The following is a 19,659-nucleotide window of genomic DNA, read 5'->3' on the forward strand; positions in this document are numbered from 1 at the left end:
ACATGACTTGAACACACCATTAGACCATATGGCAGCAGCAACAGAAACAGCAAGTCAAAATGTTAAATGGGTGCCTTTTCTCATGAGAATCAAATTGGTTTTATCATCCACTGTGAAGAAAGTCCAGACCGCTTAAAAATATACCACACCTCTCCTCAACAAGCTGAATGATTCGTAGAATCAATCATGTCTGTGGCTGTTACACCCCAGTGTAGTTTTTCCAATTTTTTTTCTCTCACATTCGGTCTCTCCCTCTTCTGGTACTTTTTGGGATGTACAACCCACTAATGGCTAAATGATGTGGGTTTGACTAATTAGTGAGGTGGGTATTACAGGTAACAGCCTCTCTGCGAGAGTTCTTCAGTACACACATTCTACCCTACACAAACCTACACCACTACATTCATCTTTTAGCATTAGCACAGATGGTACAGGGCACTAAATGCTAATAGCCTGCTTACAGCGGTTTATTCTTCCTTACCGGTAAATATGCAAAATATTAATGCTTGCCTTAGCAATCTAAGGTACACCAGACCAGTCAAGACAAAACATACACGATCACTTACTAGAATAGCAGGTTTGCTAATAGTTTGTGAGCTAATCAAAACAACATCTGAGGCTAAAGACCAGCATGCGGTTCACGTGACCCCACTACACCTTTTTCACATCAAAGCCGGCAGAAAAGAAGGAACATTAGGGATGTTAAAAGGGGAGGAACACAGCAATTGAAATTCTTTTGTGAGTAGCACTGCAGCCTTTGACAAACAGTTCGCTTGTAATATGCAGTGGATATTAAAGCACTGTGCTACTAGTTCATGAACTCCAGACAGAATCCTGCCTTCCTGACCTGCATATTTATAGTAGATAATGAAATTTTAATCCCATAAGAAAAAAATTAGTCTCACCGAAAATTCATAACAGACTTCCAGCCATTTATCAGAAAATGGTGTCTTAGTGCATGTGTTCCCATACTTCAACTTGTGTTGCTTCAGATGACCTTATTATTTAAGAAGTGGAAAGAAGGGCTGTAGCCATCACAAGTCTCCTGACCCCAAATAATTAAAAATGGCCAAATTGTCAAGATCCTGCCAACCCCACCCACCAATATTTGATATTTAACCTTTGACATAGTTTACATTTTAATTGCCAAATCGTACCCTTTAGTGACTTAAACCCCCCCACCAATTTCAGAAAAGGTTTTAAAACATAAATTGTAATAATGTATAATGAAATAATAATAACTTTACATTTTTGATGACCAAATTGTCCCACCCAATATTTGATATTTGACAAAATTTTTAACTATACATTTTTACATTTTCAATGGCTTGTCCCCCAATATTTTCAATGGCTTGTCGCCCCCAATATTTGATATTTAAGTTTTAAAAGTTACAATTTTAACTTTATGCTTTACATTTTTCAATGGCCGAATTTTGTCTAATTGGACATTTTTAATTGCCTAATTATCAATGCCTATAATATTGAGATGGCCAATAATAATAATAATAAAAAAGGCGCTTTAATGTTCACAGAAACCATGCACAAAATTTCAGCACAGCACTTCAAATTTCACCATTTTGAATTAAAAATATATGCTCTTATTTATGTGATTCATGTAATTCATAGCTGAATGTGAAGAGACAAGAAGTATTTTTCTGTTTTGCATTTTCAATATTAGGCATATGAATAAGGAGCCATTTACATAATACTGTTTTCAACTAAAAACAGAAAACTTTTTATGCGTTTTGGCTGTTCATTTACACAACAATAGCGTTTTGGGGGCCTGAAAATGCAAACTTTTGAAAAAGTTTCAAAATGCAACGTTTTGAAATGATACTCTTATCGTCTCCATTTAAACTACAAAAACGTGAATTCGTGAAAAAGCTGACATCATGCGTATACATATTACGCGTTCAGTCTATAGGCGCATACTGTTCCTTTACAAAGAGACATTGCCAACTACTGGCCTGGCATGCAAAATACAGCATTTTTAATCGTTTTCACGGATCCGTTGGATCCAATTGAGGTATTTTAAACCAAAAAAAAAAAAAAAAAAAAATTCCACACAATGTTTAAGACATAGCTACAGCCTTGGAAAGAAGTAATAATAAAGAATAAGTAGGTGAGTTCTTTTGACTGTAAGTGTACATAAACCTTCACATAAAAAAAAATCTTGGGAACCATGTATGGAATCAAATGTAAACAAGACGTTACAATTTAACCAGAGCTCTGTTGGTTGATGCAAGTCAACCTTGACGTCAGTCTCAGGGTTGGGTGAACAACAAACTGGACTTTAGTGAACCTGTTTCAGATAAAATTGTTCAGGAGTGGTGTAACACATGATGGAGAGAGGAGGGAGTGATAGAGAGAGGTGTGCGTCATGTTAGTTCTTCTTTGAAAGCTGTTGTGGTCTTACGTTTGACCCTGGGGCTGAACTGTGCTTTGAGCTCCATTTATGTTTCATTATCAGCACTGTTTGTGAAGTATCAGACATGTTTAGACAGGGAAACTCATCACCTAACTGCAGGGTTTGTGCTCCCGTTGATGAGATTCCAGAAGAGATGGACACAGTCTTGCACTTATTTGATATATGTTCAATGGGTTTGATTATAAGTCTGTTCTGATAGGATCGTGGACAGCAAAGAAAAAACAAGACTAAATGTGAATAAATATAATTAGATACATCAGTCTCTAATGCTGCATTTATTATCAAAAGTGACAATAAAGACATTTATAATTTAGAAAAGATTTTTGTTTTAAATAAATGCTGTTCTTTTGAACTTTATTCATCAAAAATATTAAATTAATCGCATACAAAATAAAAGTTTGAGTTTGCCTAATATATGTGTGAGAACTGTAATGTATATATAAATACAAACACATTCATGTATATTTTTGAGATATATATATAAATACAAATATTTCTCTTAAATATATACATTAATTTGTGTGTATTTCTATAATAATTACACACAGTACTCACAAATATATTAGGCAAACTCCAACTTTTATTTTATATGCGATTATTTGACAGCCCTAAAATATAAATTATATATATACAGTACAGTCCAAAAGTTTGGAACCACTAAGATTTTTAATGTTTTTAAAAGAAGTTTCGTCTGCTCACCAAGGCTACATTTATTTAATTAAAAATACAGTAAAACATTAATATTGTGAAATATTATTACAATTTAAAATAACTGTTTTCTTATATATATTTCACAAAGTAATTTATTTCTGTGATTTCAAAGCTGAATTTTCAGCATCATTACTCCAGTCTTCAGTGTCACATGATCCTTCAGAAATCATTCTAATATGCTGATCTGCTGCTCAAGAAACATTTAATGTGTACAATTGTACAAAATATTTGTGTACAATATTTTTTTCAGGATTATTTGATGAATAGAAAGTTCAAAAGAACAGTGTTTATCTGAAATCTAATCTTTTGTTACATTATAAATGTCTTTACTGCCACTTTTGATTGATTTAATGCATCCTTGCTGAATAAAAGTATTAATTTCTTTAATTTCTTTTCAAAAATATAAAAATAAAAATTCTTACTGACCCCAAACTTTTGAAGGGTAGTGTATAACGCTACAGAAGCTTTGTATTTCAGATAAATGCTGTTCTTTTGAACTTTCCATTCATCAAGGAATCCTGAAAAAAAGTACACAACTGTTTTCAACATTGAAAATAATCAGAAATGTTTCTTGTGCAGCAAATCAGCATATTAGAATGATTTCTGAAGGATCATGTGACACTGAAGACTGAAGTAATGATGCTGAAAATTCAGCTTTGCATCACAGGAATAAATTACTTTGTCAAATATATAGAAATAGTACAGTTATTTTAAACTGTAATAATATTTCACAATATTACTGTTTTTACTGTATTTTTAATTAAATAAATGTAGCCTTGGTGAGCAGACGAAACTTCTTTTAAAAACATTAAAAATCTTAGTGGTTCCAAACTTTTGGACTGTACTGTATATATATATATATATATATATATATATATATATATATATATATATATATACATATACATACATACAGTACAGTCCAAAAGTTTGGAACCACTAAGATTTTTAATGTTTTTAAAACAAGATTAGTCTGATCACCAAATCTATATATATATATATACTGTACTCTATATATATATATATATATATATATATATATATATATATGTTTTTAAAAGAAGTTTCGTCTGCTCGTCTGCTCACCAACTGTATATATATATATATACTGTACTGTATATATATATATATATATATATATATATATATATATATATATATATATATATATATATATATATATATATATATACATATACATACATACAGTACAGTCCAAAAGTTTGGAACCACTGTATATACTGTAAAAAGTAAAACACAAGATCTATCCATAAAATTTTGACAACAGATTACAAGCAATATCATTAATTAAATTCAACAAATAGAATTGAGTTAGAATTGATCAAATTAATTCCTTAAATGTCAACCATTTAAAACAAGTAAAATTTAAACAAAAATATCTGACGTCAAAGATGAATTAAGAACTCTTTATTTTTTATTACCAACACTGAAGACTGATGATGACAAGCAAAATCATTGAAGGAAAGAGAATTAACAGACGTTTAGATGTTGATTTTATTGAAAATGTTTGGTTTTCAGTATTGAATTTAGTTGCTTTTTATGTCAGTTTGTGGTTTTTTTTTAATGGTGTTTGCTAATTTTACACATTTTAAATGGTTGACTCAATTCTATTTGTTGAATTTAATTAATGATATTGCTATTGCTATTTTAATAATATAAATTAATAATATTGCTTGTAATCTGTTGGTACAATTTCATTGAGTAGATAGAGCATATTACTTTTTACAGTGTATATATATTCCAGTTATGTTTGGTATTAATGTGTGAATGTCCAAGCAGTTGCTCATACCAGAGAAAGACTGTGTGAATCCATCAGTGGGAGGTGATCAGAGGCATAGCCGTTTTGTCAGCAATGAAGAGCAAAGTCATCATATTTGACATTCAATTACAGTAATGTGTGGGAGGTGATAGCTGTACAGAACAACAGCTTCTGGCCTGCCAATAAAAGGCAACCTGCAGTCTCTATTATACAGATGGTGAAGCAGATATACACGGAAGCAACTGTCCAATAATGAGCCACATCAGCTGATATGCCATTAAGAATAACAAAAGTTAATCCAGTCTCTGATGCGGTCAGATTCTGCAAATCCTGATTGAGCTCTGCCAAATCAAACCGCTTTGATATCCTCCATCTAATTCATGCATCAGTGTGGGGTCAGTAAGTTCTTTTTTTTTATTATTATTATTATAGAAATTACTACTTCTATTCAGTGAGGATGTATTAAAAGTGACAGTAAAGACATTGTTACATATTTTTTAAAACTTTGTTAATTGAACAATACCGGAAATATGGTTCTGACAAAAATATGGAGCACATTTTTTAACATTGATAATATTAAGAAATGTTACTTGAGCAGCAAATCAGCATATTAGAATGATTTCTGGAGGATCACGTGACACTGAAGACTGGAGTAACAATGCTGAAAATTCAGCTTTGAAATCACAGTAATAAACAAACATTACACACAAAAACGTTAAAAATCTTACAACCCCAAACTTTTGAAAAAAAAAAAAAAAAATCATATGTTTGAGAGACAAGTTGATAAGACAAGGAAAATTACATGTCAAAAGGAAATTTTCTACATGGCAGGTAATGAGTTTTGTGTCAAACTGAACTCAAACTGAACTTAAATTATGAAATAATTTTCACCAAGTTGGTAGTAAATTGCCCCACTCTGTCCTACTGTTAAATGACCTTGTAAGAATTAAACTGCAGATGTTTCCACACATATTTGACATTTGCCTTCTGTGCAGTTTTCCCCATCAGCACTGGAGCAACATCAGAAGTGTGCAGAAACAATTTTAGATTTGTACACAAAATAACAGAAGACGTTCATAAATCACAAACACTTATTGATTTTATTTGGCTATACAATCCTTGAGAACAGATGAAAGGCAAAATACCAAATAAAGAAATGAAACATTTTTTAAAATGAACACTTTAAATGGACAATTATTTTGGTGTCTTTCTGCTGAAGGCTGGACAATTCCAGCTCGCTGCTGCAGAATCTAAAAACATCAATAAATGCAAAAAGTGAAATTGAACAAAAACAGTGACTTATCAGTGCATTACCAAATTTATTTTTTTCATATTAAATGTAATCAAATGTTTGTAATTATAACATTTATTGAATCTCCATCAATAGACGATCTTATTTCACATTCCTAAAAGATCAGTAAAATAATCTGCTCATAAACATACAAGTGGATGTGATAGTCACTGCCTCATATGATTTTCCTCACAATGCATTTCATTAGGAGGCAATAAAGCATGCATCAGCATACTGTCATCAAACCAAAGCTGCATTCCACTGGTTATCTCATGGATCTATAGACGTGTAACAGGCATGACAGACAAACCGGCAGCCCAAAATGGCCGTGAAAAACATTTCAGTGAGTGATGCTTGACTCCCTATTAAAACACTGTCCGGTGAACGCATGACATTTTGCCTTCTTCAACAAAAGCCATTTGTCCACGCATCCACCCAATCGCAGGAGAGGGGAGGACTGGGAGGAGAGTATGAAAGCCTGGATGGGAATAAAGTGCTCACACTGGTGGAGGTAGGGGGGGGTAGTACACTACAACACTCACTCTTCCTCTGGGAGCTCAAATCCTCGTAAACGTCAGTCCTCACTGTCCTGGAGTGTGAGAGTGTGTCTGTACACAGGAGAGTCAGAGACCCAGAGATTTGCGCACAATCTGCTTAGCTAGTCGATTGAACTGCTCTCTGTCCTCACGCCACATCTTAGACGCGTCCACGTTTGCTCCGCTCTCATCATTGGGCTCTGTAGGAGCAAAGAGATGATCATTTACAATTAAATTAAGGATAGGCACTTAAGTGATGTAAATTAAAACATTAAAAATGCCAGTTGCTTGGAAACATTTTTAACAATTCTAATACCAAGTTTACACTACAGGATTTTAAGCCCGATTTGCAAGTTATTAAGCTTGCTGACAGGTGATCGGCGCACGCCAATCTTTATGTGTGAACTATTCTACAATGCATCAAAGAGGCTCGCTGATGCCTGGAGCGGTCACGTGTCGCGACGCAGCAGCCAATGAAATATACACTGATGTCTATGGAAGCAGCAATAACAATCCATTCAAATAGCCTATAATTTGCCGACGTTTATTCATATCAGATACACACTGTGTAAGTAACTATAAAGCTCACTCTATTCTTCTCCCAGTTCACCGGCCACACGTATTTCAGTACAAATGGATGAATTCACGTGCTGTAGCCTATAAATCTGACTTACAGGACTCTCTGAACTAAAGCGCAAACACACAAGGTGGCGCCCATCTAGCGTTATAGATTAAGATCAAGATCATGATGTAGGTTTTTAAACGACAAAACACTCATTTGCAAATATAGGAGATTCAGAATATCAGATAGTTGATGACATGGTGAGAAGTGTGGCTGTGGTGTGTCACGTGACAATCATGACACGTCGTCATGGAAACAATAGGAAACGTTCTAATGGTGGCCTTAACTCTGAGGTCAGCCAGAATATTTTAAACTTATGTGTGAAATGTAATCTAATTTCCTCCCAACATTCGTTTTCAAATAAAGTCGTTGGGTGACAATTGTCAGCTTGTGTCGTGTGTAATCTCCTGTTGCTGATCATTTATGTAGTGTCACATAGTGTGAACACCACAAGGACTTCAAGACTCCACAGCAAGTCATGTAGTCTGAACAGCACAGCGATCTGTTGACCTTTAAAATCCTGTAGTGTAAGCTTGGCATAACAGTGTTGTGAGAACATGAATGTGAACAACGCTCAGGACAGTTGAAGGGCCAGTGATGGATCTTTATTTAAGTTTAAGCCTCGCCGACTTAAATATTCAAACTCAATTTGTTACTCATGCACTGTGTGGGAATTTTAGTATGCGCACACATCCGAATCGTGCTCCCAGAAAGCCCCATCTCAAACCGAGTGGATACTGAAAATGAGCTCCGTTTCACGTCTTCATGCGCTTGAACGCACATTCACACAAAATTATGTAAAAAAAAATGCCCGTCTCTGCGAGTATCCTAGTAAACAGTCAGTTATGGCTTAAGTGAACGTAAACAGACGAGAAAGATAACGAATGTGTATCAGTATATTGGACCTGTGCATTAGGTCTTAAAGTGACAGCAGCCTAATATTCCTGCTGCTGTCTGTTTTTAATGGTAATCAAACAAAAAAAGGACAAAAAAAAAAAAAAAAAAAAAAATCACTCACTGCTAGGGCTGCACAACGATTAATCGTTTGCAAAATAAAAGTCTGTGTTTACGTAATATATGTGTGTTCTGTGTATAATAATTATGTATATATAAATACATGCACATACATGTATAAATTTTAAAAACATTACATATTTATATACATATATTACATATTTAAATACATATTTATATATATTTTATATTACATATAAATATATTTCACATATAAATATTTTTTTTTCTTAAATATGTACATGTATGTGCATGTATTTATATATACAGAACACACACATATTACGTAACAGACTTATTTTGCAAACGATTAATCGCGATTAATCGTTGTGCAGCCCTACTCACTGCTCTTGACTGAATAACTTTTGAAACTTATACAGTGTTAATTTACATTTGATTACTTTATTCAATGTCTCTACCTGAAAACTACCGTTACTTGTCTTTAATAATGTTTTAAATTTAAATTAGTTAGGCTAATAGTTGGAATAGAGAAAATGTTGGTGTTGTAACTGCCTGTTTTTGCAAAAACAGTTTTATGGCCGGTAAATTTAAACAAAGCAAAATTAAAACAAAAATTATATTTCAAAAATATATTATATAAAATTAATATTTGTGTAATTTGTGTATATACACACACACACACATATACATATGTACATACAAATATTTATAAATACGTTTTTCTTTATTATTTAAATTTATTATTTAATAATTATATTACTTTTTTTTTACATTTATTTATGTAGTTTGGGGTTAGTATGACTTTTTAAAAAAAAAAGTTTTTAAAGTCTCTTTTGTCGGCACTCATCAAGTCTGCACTCATTTGATCAAAAACAGTAATAGTGAAATATTATTATAATTTAAAATAACTGTTTTCCATTTTAAATATATATTTTAAAATGTAATTTATTCCTGTAATGGCAAAGCTGAATTTTCAGCATCATTACATGATTCTTCAGAAATCATTCTATTATGCTGATTTGGTGCTCAAGAAACATTTCTTACAGTTGAAAGCTGTTATATATTTTTGTGGAAACTGTGATAATTGTTCTGGATTCTTTGAAGAGAAAAACATAAAATCCAAACATCCCAAAATAATATAAAGGCTTCTTGATTCCTCATGAGCCACTTTAAGGCAAGGAGGATCAAAACAATTGTGAATAAACCTTGTGTTCCCAAACCTGTCCTGGAGGACCCCCAGCCCTGCACATTTTGTATGTCTCCATATTTCTGACACACCTATTTCAGGTCTTGCTGTTTCTACTCATGAGCACATGAGTTGAATTAGGTGTGACATATGAGGGAGCCTTACCAAATGCGCAGGTCTGGGACTCCTCCAGGACAGGTTTGGGAACCACTGCACTAAGCAATTCAAAGAGGGTCCTTGCACCATTGGTGCTCGGGCCCCACAAAGTTTATTCAACAAAGTGAATGGTGACTGACCGGCAAGCATGCTGACCACAGACAGCAGGATCTTCTCCACACTCTGCACGGGACTCCACCTCTCAGCACTGCTCTCATAGCCCATGGGGTCATCACCGGGTGCGTGCAGGATTGAGATACAAACACGTCCATCTGGATAGACTGCACAAAACAAACCAAACACACCACAACCAAGTTATGAAATTATGTTATGAGATTTCTGTTGCTCTTTGTCCTTCACTGTCTTCATAGGCGGTTGACTGAATACATCTCAAACTTTTGACTTGATTATATCTGCATTTCTGTCTGTGACTCTTTTATATTGCAGTTGACAGTAACTGGTGGTTCAGTTCACTGCATTTCATCCCAGGGAATTTGAACTATTCTTCAAAATTCACTGAAAAAAAGCCATAAAGAGAGATGAAATGGCAATTCTGAACAGATGTCAGAGCCCTCAAAGGATCAAAAGAACATAAATTAATCAGCTAAATTTGTCTAGCACACAAATAAAGATGAGATTAATAACCCTGGATCAGGCTTGAATGAAACCACCCCCGCACTGCACAGTATCAGCCACCCAACAGGACGGCTGATGTTATCTCCTCTTTCTCCCACAGCTGAGGACAGCGATCAGAATCTGAGCCGTCCAGCTCTGATAACCGCCTCCAGAGACCCGGCACCATCAGAGGACTGCAGGCTGGTCTGCTGCTATCTGTGGCCTGCAGGAAGACCTTTATCTGGACACACTTCCCTGTCCACACATCCACCAGCAGGACCAAAGGAAATGCCCTAACCATAAAGAAACTTTAAGACTCCGATCCTGTAGGTCAGTCTACGCTCTTCTACGTCTACAGGCTGTAACTGCATTAGAAAAGTGTTTCTCAAACCTGCTCCTGGAAATCCTAAAATAGTTTTGACTGCAAAACGATTGTTAAATAGCCCATATATGCACAGGAAGGCTTAAAAAATAAATAAATAAATAAATAAATAAAAAATATATATATTTATTAAATGACCAATCTAGGATTGCAAGTTTTATCATTTTAGCACTTATTTGATTTAAAAATAAAAGTGAAATATTACTACAATTTAAAATAATTGTTTTATATGTTATTATATTTTAAACAGTTTCAGCATCATTACTCCAGTCTGCAGTGTCACATGATCCTTCAGAAATCATTCTAATATGCTGATTTGCTGCTCAAGAAACATTTCTTATTATTATCAATGTTGAAAACAGTTGTGGAAACCGTGATGCATTTAAGGATTCAATAAATATATGTTCTATATAAAAATACAGTAAACCTGTGTTTTTAATAGAAGTGAAACGTGCTTTTCATTCAAAGCTGAAGAAAACACTGTATTGTGAACATTGCATGTTCTCCTATTACTTTAATAATGAATTATATAATAATACTAAAAATAATTTCTAATGAAGTAATAAGGGCTGCCCCCTAATAGTTGACTAACCGTTAGTCGATGATAAGAGGCTTAGTCGAACAAAATTTTATTAGTCGCTTAGTCACGGGGGGAAAAAAATTCACAGGAAGTGGAGAAGTCGCACAGTCTGTGATGGACAAATCATTAACAGCTGGTCTATGTGGTAATTACAGTAAATCAGGCAGGACATTGTCATTCATTGACCTCAAATATGGCCTGTCATCTGAAACATGCAAGTAGTAGCAACTTTAGATGGCTGCTCGCTTTAACATTAACCTAGATAAATGTGGACTATTCAAGTGTTTGTGCGGAGTGTGACAGCTGAATAGTAGCGTGCTTACTACATGACAGCTAACATGGAGGCGCCGGTGCGATCACTTGCACTTAAAACACTCCATTTTTGGTCATACAGATAAGAGTAATACATCTTTTGATTCTGTAAAGAGTCTACGTTTATTTATGTGCACTCACAATAACAATACAATGTTGTGCTTTTGTAAAACAATGAAAGCAAGCAGAGTGCGCTTTCTGCTGTCTCTCCCTGTGAACTTGAGAGTGCCAAAAAGAAAGAACAGAAACTCCACGTAACCTAAACTTGCACATATGAAAATTTATCTACAGAAAGTGAAATGTCTACTTTTAAATGAACGAATTCAAATGGAAAACAAGTATTCTCAGGTTATGTAATCCGTATGAAACATGCATATAGACTCGTCCACTACCGTGGCCGAAAATACAGATAACGAGTTTATCAATTAATTATTAAAATGTTAAAGCAGTCTCCTTGCTGTTTTCCCTGATGCATACATAATCATTACTTTTGCTAGTGCGCTGTGGCAAGCTTTATGTGTGCACTTGAGCGCTGATTATGCTATGTAGGCATTAAATGTTCTTTTTTATGATTTATATGGTTTATTTATAAATGTGCGATTAGTCGACTAATTGCTTAAAATGAACGACTACTAGTCGACCAGAAAAATCTTTAGTCGAAGACAGGCCCATTAATAATTAATATTTTGTAATAAACAACTAACATTAAATGTATTAAAGGTGCCCTCGAATGAAAAATTGAATTTATCTTGGCATAGTCAAATAACAAGAGTTCAGTACATGGAAATGACATACAGTGAGTCTCAAACTCCATTGTTTCCTCCTTCTTATATAAATCTCATTTGTTTAAAAGACCTCCGAAGAACAGGCGAATCTCAGTGTGCGCCCCGAATATTTGCATATGCCAGCCCATGTCCACAACATTATGAAAGGCATTACACAAGGGCAGAACATCTGGAGCTGCACAGGTGAATCAACAGACTAGGTAAGCAAGCAAGAACAATAGCGAAAAATGGCAGATGGAGCAATAATATGATCCATGATATCATGATATTTTTAGTGATATTTGTAAATTGTCTTTCTAAATGTTTCGTTAGCATGTTGCTAATGTACTGTTAAATGTGGTTAAAGTTAAATCGTTTTTTACTGTATTCACAGAGACAAGAGCCGTCGCTATTTTCATTTTTAAACACTTGCAGTCTGTATAATGCATAAACACAACTTCATTCTTTATAAATCTCTCCAACAGTGTAGCATTAGCCGTTAGCCACAGAGCACAGCCTCAAATTCATTCAGAATCAAAAGTAAACAATATAACAGTATACAATACTTACATAATCCGACGCATGCATGACTAACACTTTGTAAAGATCCATTTGAGGGTTATAGTAGCTGTGTGAACTTTGTTTATGCACTGTTTAAGGCAAACGCGAGCTCCATGGGCGTGGAGCACGAGAATTAAAGGGCCAGTAGCCCTGAATCGGCTCATTTTTAATGATGCCCCAAAACAGGCAGTTAAAAAAATGAATTAAAAAAAAACTATGGGGTATTTTGAGCTGAAACTTCACAGACACATTCAGGGGACACCTTAGACTTATATTACATCTTTTTTTTAAAAAGTTCTAGGGCACCTTTAATTAAATTAAAGCAATTTGACATTCATAAATATTTGAGTCACTAAACCCCACATACACTGTCTGAATGCTGAATGTGTAGTCCAGGATAAAAACCACTCACTGTTTGGATGAAACATGTCACAGGTGAACTTCATCTTGGGGGGGCTGAGGGGGTAGTCTGAGGGGAAACTGAGGATGGCAGGGAACACACCGCCCTCAAAGCACGTGTCCTCTGGTCCCCTAAAATAAGAAAACAAGAAAAGACTGAAAAATGTTGCAACATATTCAGACTAACAGGGCCGCCATTCATTTTTAACATTTAATGCTTTGCAATGTTGCAACAGAGCGAATAATGAATTGAAACATTCCAGTACTGACCCCCCCCTAAGCAGCGGCTATAAGTGGATGTCTGGATAAGCTATTAACTGTATTGCCCGCAAATCCTTAACATTCAGTAGTTTTATTAAAAAATTTTAAAGCACATTTACACAGGCATCTTTTCATAATGATTCACTCCACAATTCATTTTTCAGAATATAATAAAATCTTTAGCATCAGGAATTAAATGAACCTACAGGCTGTGCAGAGGAAGTTTCTCAGAAAAAAGACAACAGAAAGGACTTATATACAGAGCAGATACTGTATAACTGTATATGAAGACTTTGTCCAACCGCATCTTTTGGTTGAGGAAAAACAATATCCCAAATGCATTTCAAATGTTTGTTTGTGAGAATCACTTAAAATATGAGGCATGTGAAAACATGTACCATCTTCAGTATAAAATACATGCATAAACAAAAAAAAATAAAACCATTAAAAAAACCTCGTAAACAATCATAAATTCATGAAACATCGTAAATCACAAATTCATCCACCACTTCTGACAACATTGGCAGAACTTCATGGAATCATTTTCAAAGGCCCATTTAACATGCAAATCTCTTTCTGTTTACTTAACATATCCAGCTGTCTATCAAATACTGTTTCTATGGGCAGATATTGATCGGTAATCACGATAAGGAGCGCATCAAACAAATGCAGTTCCGTATCTGTGGAACAGCTGTCGGGGAGTTGCTAGGGACACGGTTCCTTATTTTGCTTGGCACTTAAGTTCACTTAAAAACTTATCAGTCAAAACCACTGATCTAACCACCAGTTTGATTTACCGGAGGACACATTGTTTGGTCTTATCCAAAATCAAAATCAGTTATCACTTAATGTCCCCACACAGACTGAGTGCTAGTGAATAAGCAGCTGTGCATGCTGTGAATGCATAGTGGCTTGGGTCAAAAGAGTCAAAGAAATTGTCAGAATTGGTTCCGGACCCAGGCTTGGTTCCATCTGGACAGCGGGACATAGTTGCACCATTTGCCATTTCCACAGATTAAAGTGAGCAGCACACCTAAACAACGGAGCTGTTCACACCACAAGCGCTCAGGGTCATTTAAGGTAATGATCATTTGCTGCTATATCCTCTAATATTATCAACCAGAGCCAAACACGCTTCATTCAAGCCCATTCTGTTCTGTGCATGTTGCTTCTCTCTCCCGCCAAAGATGTAAAGCACCACATTAAGAGCTGCAGATGACCCAGTTATGGTGCTTTTCCACTGTGTGGTACTACTCTGCTCGGTACGGCATGGCTTGGCTCTGCTCGATTTACTTTTGGTTTGCTTTTCCAGTGCAGTTAGTACTGCTTCAAAGTAGGTGTGATTACAGACTGATCATTACAGTTGCGCTGCCTCTACTGCCGGATCCGCTCCTCGTCTAACAATGAGTCTGCACCTCGTCTACTGACCACGATACAGTCATTTCATTTCAAGTTGTGTGCAACGCTCATTTAAAGCAATTTGTTTCACAAACAAATAATACTGCGGTGGCTGTTACTGACTATTTAAATCTAGCGGGTTTGGTGTCTCATTTTTCAAATCCAATGATGCTGGTAGTGAAGATTCAGTGATCTGCAGTGTTTATACATCACATTTAGTATCGGTATGGCTCGATTGGAACTTCAACAGAGATGGTACCATTTAAGCAAACCATACCATTCTGTACAGAGCTGATGAGTAGCAAAACAGATGAGTAGCAAAACAGATACTTTTGCTAAAACGCCTCAGAAAATGAGAATGCTGCAAATGTAATTATTTTTATCGATCATATAAATGACACCAAACGTTTAACCAAAGCAGGTTTGTGACAAGTTTTAGACATTTTTTCATTTGGAAAATTATTTAGATGGCAAGAGTAATTACTTTTTTTTTTGTGCTCATGATGAGAGTTGATTATTAGATTATGAACATTGTTTTCAGTTGTTTACTTTGAGCAAAATATACGAATGGTTGGTCCTTCATAGAGTAGCCCTTAGTGAGTACTTGGTGGACAAATTTGGGCACTAATGTCTCAGGTGTGATACCATTTTTTTTTTTTTTTTTAAATGTCTCATCACTATCTTTGATAAAATAAAAATATCAATTTCTGCATTTCTTTTGATTTTCTTTTTTTATTTTATTATTTTACCTCTAAAAGAACCATATTTTATATGGTTATTTTTATTACATTAAAAAATTTAAAATGTAAAAATATTTCAGTAAACAGCCAAAAACCTCAATTTTACATACTTTGGTGTCATATGTTGGTATAAAAATAGCAATTACATGAAATATCAATAGCTACTATATGGCTATAGTACTCACCGATTGCATATGTTTGTCACATTAAGAATGTTGTATAGGCTCACCCCTTCATTTATGTGTATGATCTGCATTGTGTTAAATTTATTGATTTTTATTGGACAAATAAAAAGAATTGCTCTGAATTATAGTCTCTCCCATTCATCAGCTGTTGTTTTTTTTCATCCACTTAACATTGTTGAATCAAGTCCAACATTTTTTGTGTGTTTAGGTGGCAAACTTAGGAAAAGTAGCCAAGTCTTGTACCGCTCAGATGTCTAAATGTTTACAAAAAACAAAAATAAACCCTTTTTACATTCATATCCAGCTGGGAGAAATATTTACTTTGTTTTGGTAAAATATTGGTAAAAATTCTAAGACATCACTGCTTTGGCTCTCAGGGCCCATCTTTGATTACCATTTTGAGCGTTTAGGATTTTTCCTTTTACAAAGAACTACAGCTTCCCAGCCTGCCCCGATGGAAATGTATAACTTCCAAAAAAGTATTGTCTAAACCTCCTCTAGGAAGGACATTTAGAGACCAGGGGTCTCATTTATAAAGTGTGCACACACTACCTTTAGGTGATCTATAAAAACAAACTTGACGGGAGAATGTGCGCACCTTTAAGCGAACTTTGAGCCGTGCGTACACATTCTGGAGACAAAAGTGATATGAATTGAGACAGTAGATGTGCTACTTTCGATCACTTTTCCAGTGACATGACGTTTTAATGACAGCGAGGAGCGCTGGGAGCACTATAGTTCCTCTTTAAACTAAACTGCAGATGTTATGACATAATATTTTTTCGAGAATGACGATCAGTGATGCACACTTAACTTAGATATTATGGAAGACACTGCTGGATTCGGATCTTACTGTATAACCACAGCTGTAGGAGGTGTTGATGTCGTGTGAAGGATCTTCAAACAGTTACCACTGTATTTGAAGGATAAAATTTGAGGAAAACTGTAAGATTTGCATGTTTTCTTTTTAAAATACTTTGTCAGTGACGCGCTGAGTCAGACAATTGTATTTACACTGCAATAAATAAGTAGTCCGATTTGTTTCCACTAAAAAATAGCCTATAAACTTCCTAAAAGATATGTTCACCTCATCAGCAAAACTGCATAAATTTGATTTGAATTGTTTAAAACTATTAAAATACTATCTGGCCAGTGGAAATGAATGAATCAACTCTATCCTAAAGCCTTTATTTGAAGTATTTTATACAATTTTGTTTTTATGGATATTTTGATATATTTATTCTAAAACATAAAGAGGATATTGGATGATCTTTATCAATATAATGTGTGGCACAAATGGCATTTATAGTCCATATCTAATATTTTCCAATGTCTTGTACCTTTGACGGTGTTAACTGTGGTGTCACGTGGATGGGAATATGTATGGAAATGATATGCAGATGAGGTTATGCATAGTAAAACTAGGCATCATAAGCTCAATATATGGTGATGTCGGGGAGGAGACAGGGTGGAGATGCACATACGCACAATCTTCCGCTGACTGGGATTTATGCGCATGTTCTGGCATACACAGGTATGGTATAGCATGAAATATGGGTTTTGTTTATTTGCAGGTAACAGTAGATATGTTTCCATTCACCTATTTTTGTGAACTTTGAAATATTGCATTCAAATAAAAAGCCAAGCTGCACATAAAATCTAAAAAATGTGTATTAAAACTTAAGCGCTCAATTGAGGCGGATACATTTCTTATCCAATAAGATGGTGTGCACATAAACTACAGAGAAAAAAAATTTACTGAATTAATCCATTGATGTGCAACAAAAAAACTCAATGACTTTGCCTCAACAGGATGTGATTGGATAACTGGACTAACCAGTGGACCAATCGCATAGCACTGCATCTCAAATGTTCAAAAAAAAAAAGATCATACTGAAATGCATTTCATCTGCGCGATCTGAGGCAAAGTAATTTATAATCTATGAAAAAAGAGCCAAAGTGGGTTCCCCGATTTTCTTACAGTTATTTTCTGCCTGTTTCCCAGAAAGTGATGATTTGGTTCTCTTAAACAAATGGGATGGAAACAGAGCTTTATTCACAAATGTTTTATGCAATATTCCAGTTTTGCACAGGAGTTAAATTCAAACCTTTGATGAAAACATAGCTACTGTGACTTATAGCGATTAAATTAGTTCAGTGTCATTTTACAATTTAGAGGTGAATGCAACCTGAAGCAGATTAAAAACAAAAAGCTCTAAAAACCACTTTTATAATTGTTCTGATTGAGAGTTTATTTCTATAATAAATGTATTTTATCATGTATTATGATTCTGCGGGTAACCCGGCTCATGCTTATTCTACAAACGGACATATCGAATGTTCAGTTGCTGAGGTCAGGTGTGGAAAACAATCATTGTGAAAGAGATTCCATCGGTATCGATTCTTTGTGGTGATAACGTTATAGTAGTAGTGTGGGACTACTGTTTTACATTTAGAACGATTTTTAAAACTATCTTCATCATCATTAGGGTGAATGGGCCATTATACTAAAGGAGGGATCTGAGCCATGTGTAGGGTGCAAATTATCATAAGAAAATTTAAAAATGTATTTTTATTGTATATTTTTATTTTCTTTAAAATGTTATTGTCCGTGTTCAGTCTGTACACTTCAAACTAAACTGAGCAATAAGAATAATAAAACATTTATTGTCCTGCACAAGTGAAATCAATATGGCTGTTTGGCTCTCTCTGCTGGGTCACACCAGAGAAAATCTGAAATGGTCACTAAAATTTCAAGAAACATATTTCTCACCCACACTGAGCTTTTTTTAATATATGACCAAATAAAAAAAATGAAAACAAAACACTATCACTAAACAAAATAATAATACTTACATAATCAGAGCCTCCCATTCAAAGAAATTCTCCTCATTTACAGGCCCTGTAGGGATGAAATGAGTCTCATTAATCAATTATCCAGTAATATAGATAAATCAATAGATAATTTAAGTGAAATTATTATTAAGATTCTAAGTAATTTTGAGTAAAACCAGGTCAATGGAGCAGTTTAGTAACTGCCCTAATTCTTACCTGCCACAATCCCCTCTGGAGGGTTGAGAGTTAGTTCTGGAAGGAAGGAAAGAAAGGAGTTCGGGAACAATTAGCTGTATCCATGTAAATATATTGAACAATAAATTTTATATACATACAATAAGAAACAGTCATCATCGTTACAGTGACTGACAACACTAACTTACATTACAGAAATTAAGTTTGAGATTGCTTAGTGCGACTTCTGTTGAATTACATCGTGTTAATAATTCATTCTGCCAGCATGCGTTGGTGAAGTTCTGGAAGTATCTATTTGAGGGGACAACAGCTGCCAAACTGTTGCTACCAAAACAGTATAAAATCCCCAATTCACGAGCGCTAGCATTGAGCAACATTTTAAATGTAATTCGGATTACGTGACTTACGTTTGTATTCGGCCATGAGTCTTTTTAAAGCAGTTCCAGCCATTTTATAGCTTGGTCTAGAAAGTTGTTTTGGCACGACGGGTGACGACAACTGACACGATGAAAAGTCTAGTTCTTCCGGGACAAAAGCGAGCAAAGAATTTCGCATGCCGAAGATTTTCCACTCGACCTTCATTTCCGCACGCCGTCACGTGGCCCTTACGTCATCTTTCCGCTGAAATAAGAGGTAAATTTCTATTTTAAGTTGCTCAAGTTTAGTGGCATTTAAAAAAAGTAAAAAAAGGAACACCCTAAAAACTATCTTAATTACTTGCAATATATGTTAATTAACCCCATAGGG

At 34.8% G+C, this 19,659-nt stretch overlaps 1 protein-coding gene across 3 annotated transcripts; it reads right to left on the bottom strand.

Moving 5' to 3' along the window:
- Window positions 1-5,294: 5,294 nt before the first annotated feature.
- On the bottom strand, window positions 5,295-19,446 carry ube2g2 (ubiquitin-conjugating enzyme E2G 2 (UBC7 homolog, yeast)). Of its 3 annotated transcripts, XR_010893476.1 has the most exons (7): window positions 19,320-19,446; window positions 18,934-18,969; window positions 18,739-18,784; window positions 13,312-13,430; window positions 9,826-9,966; window positions 6,753-6,946; window positions 5,296-6,169 (listed from the first exon to the last, which is right to left on the bottom strand). XR_010893476.1 is itself a non-coding variant. In XM_067374368.1 (6 exons), coding segments are annotated over exons 3-6 (375 nt in total). In that variant the 5' UTR covers window positions 18,741-18,784; window positions 18,934-18,969; window positions 19,101-19,256; the 3' UTR covers window positions 5,295-6,833. The 3 variants fall into 3 exon arrangements, 2 of the variants coding, with proteins under 2 accessions (XP_067230469.1, XP_067230468.1); XM_067374368.1 differs by lacking the exon at window positions 19,320-19,446 and adding an exon at window positions 19,101-19,256 and having other exon boundaries at window positions 5,295-6,946; XM_067374367.1 differs by having other exon boundaries at window positions 5,296-6,946; window positions 19,320-19,445.
- Between the last annotated feature and the right edge of the window lie 213 nt (window positions 19,447-19,659).

Source organism: Chanodichthys erythropterus, chromosome 21, assembly GCF_024489055.1.
Source record: "Chanodichthys erythropterus isolate Z2021 chromosome 21, ASM2448905v1, whole genome shotgun sequence".
NCBI classification, from domain to species: Eukaryota; Metazoa; Chordata; class Actinopteri; order Cypriniformes; family Xenocyprididae; genus Chanodichthys; species Chanodichthys erythropterus.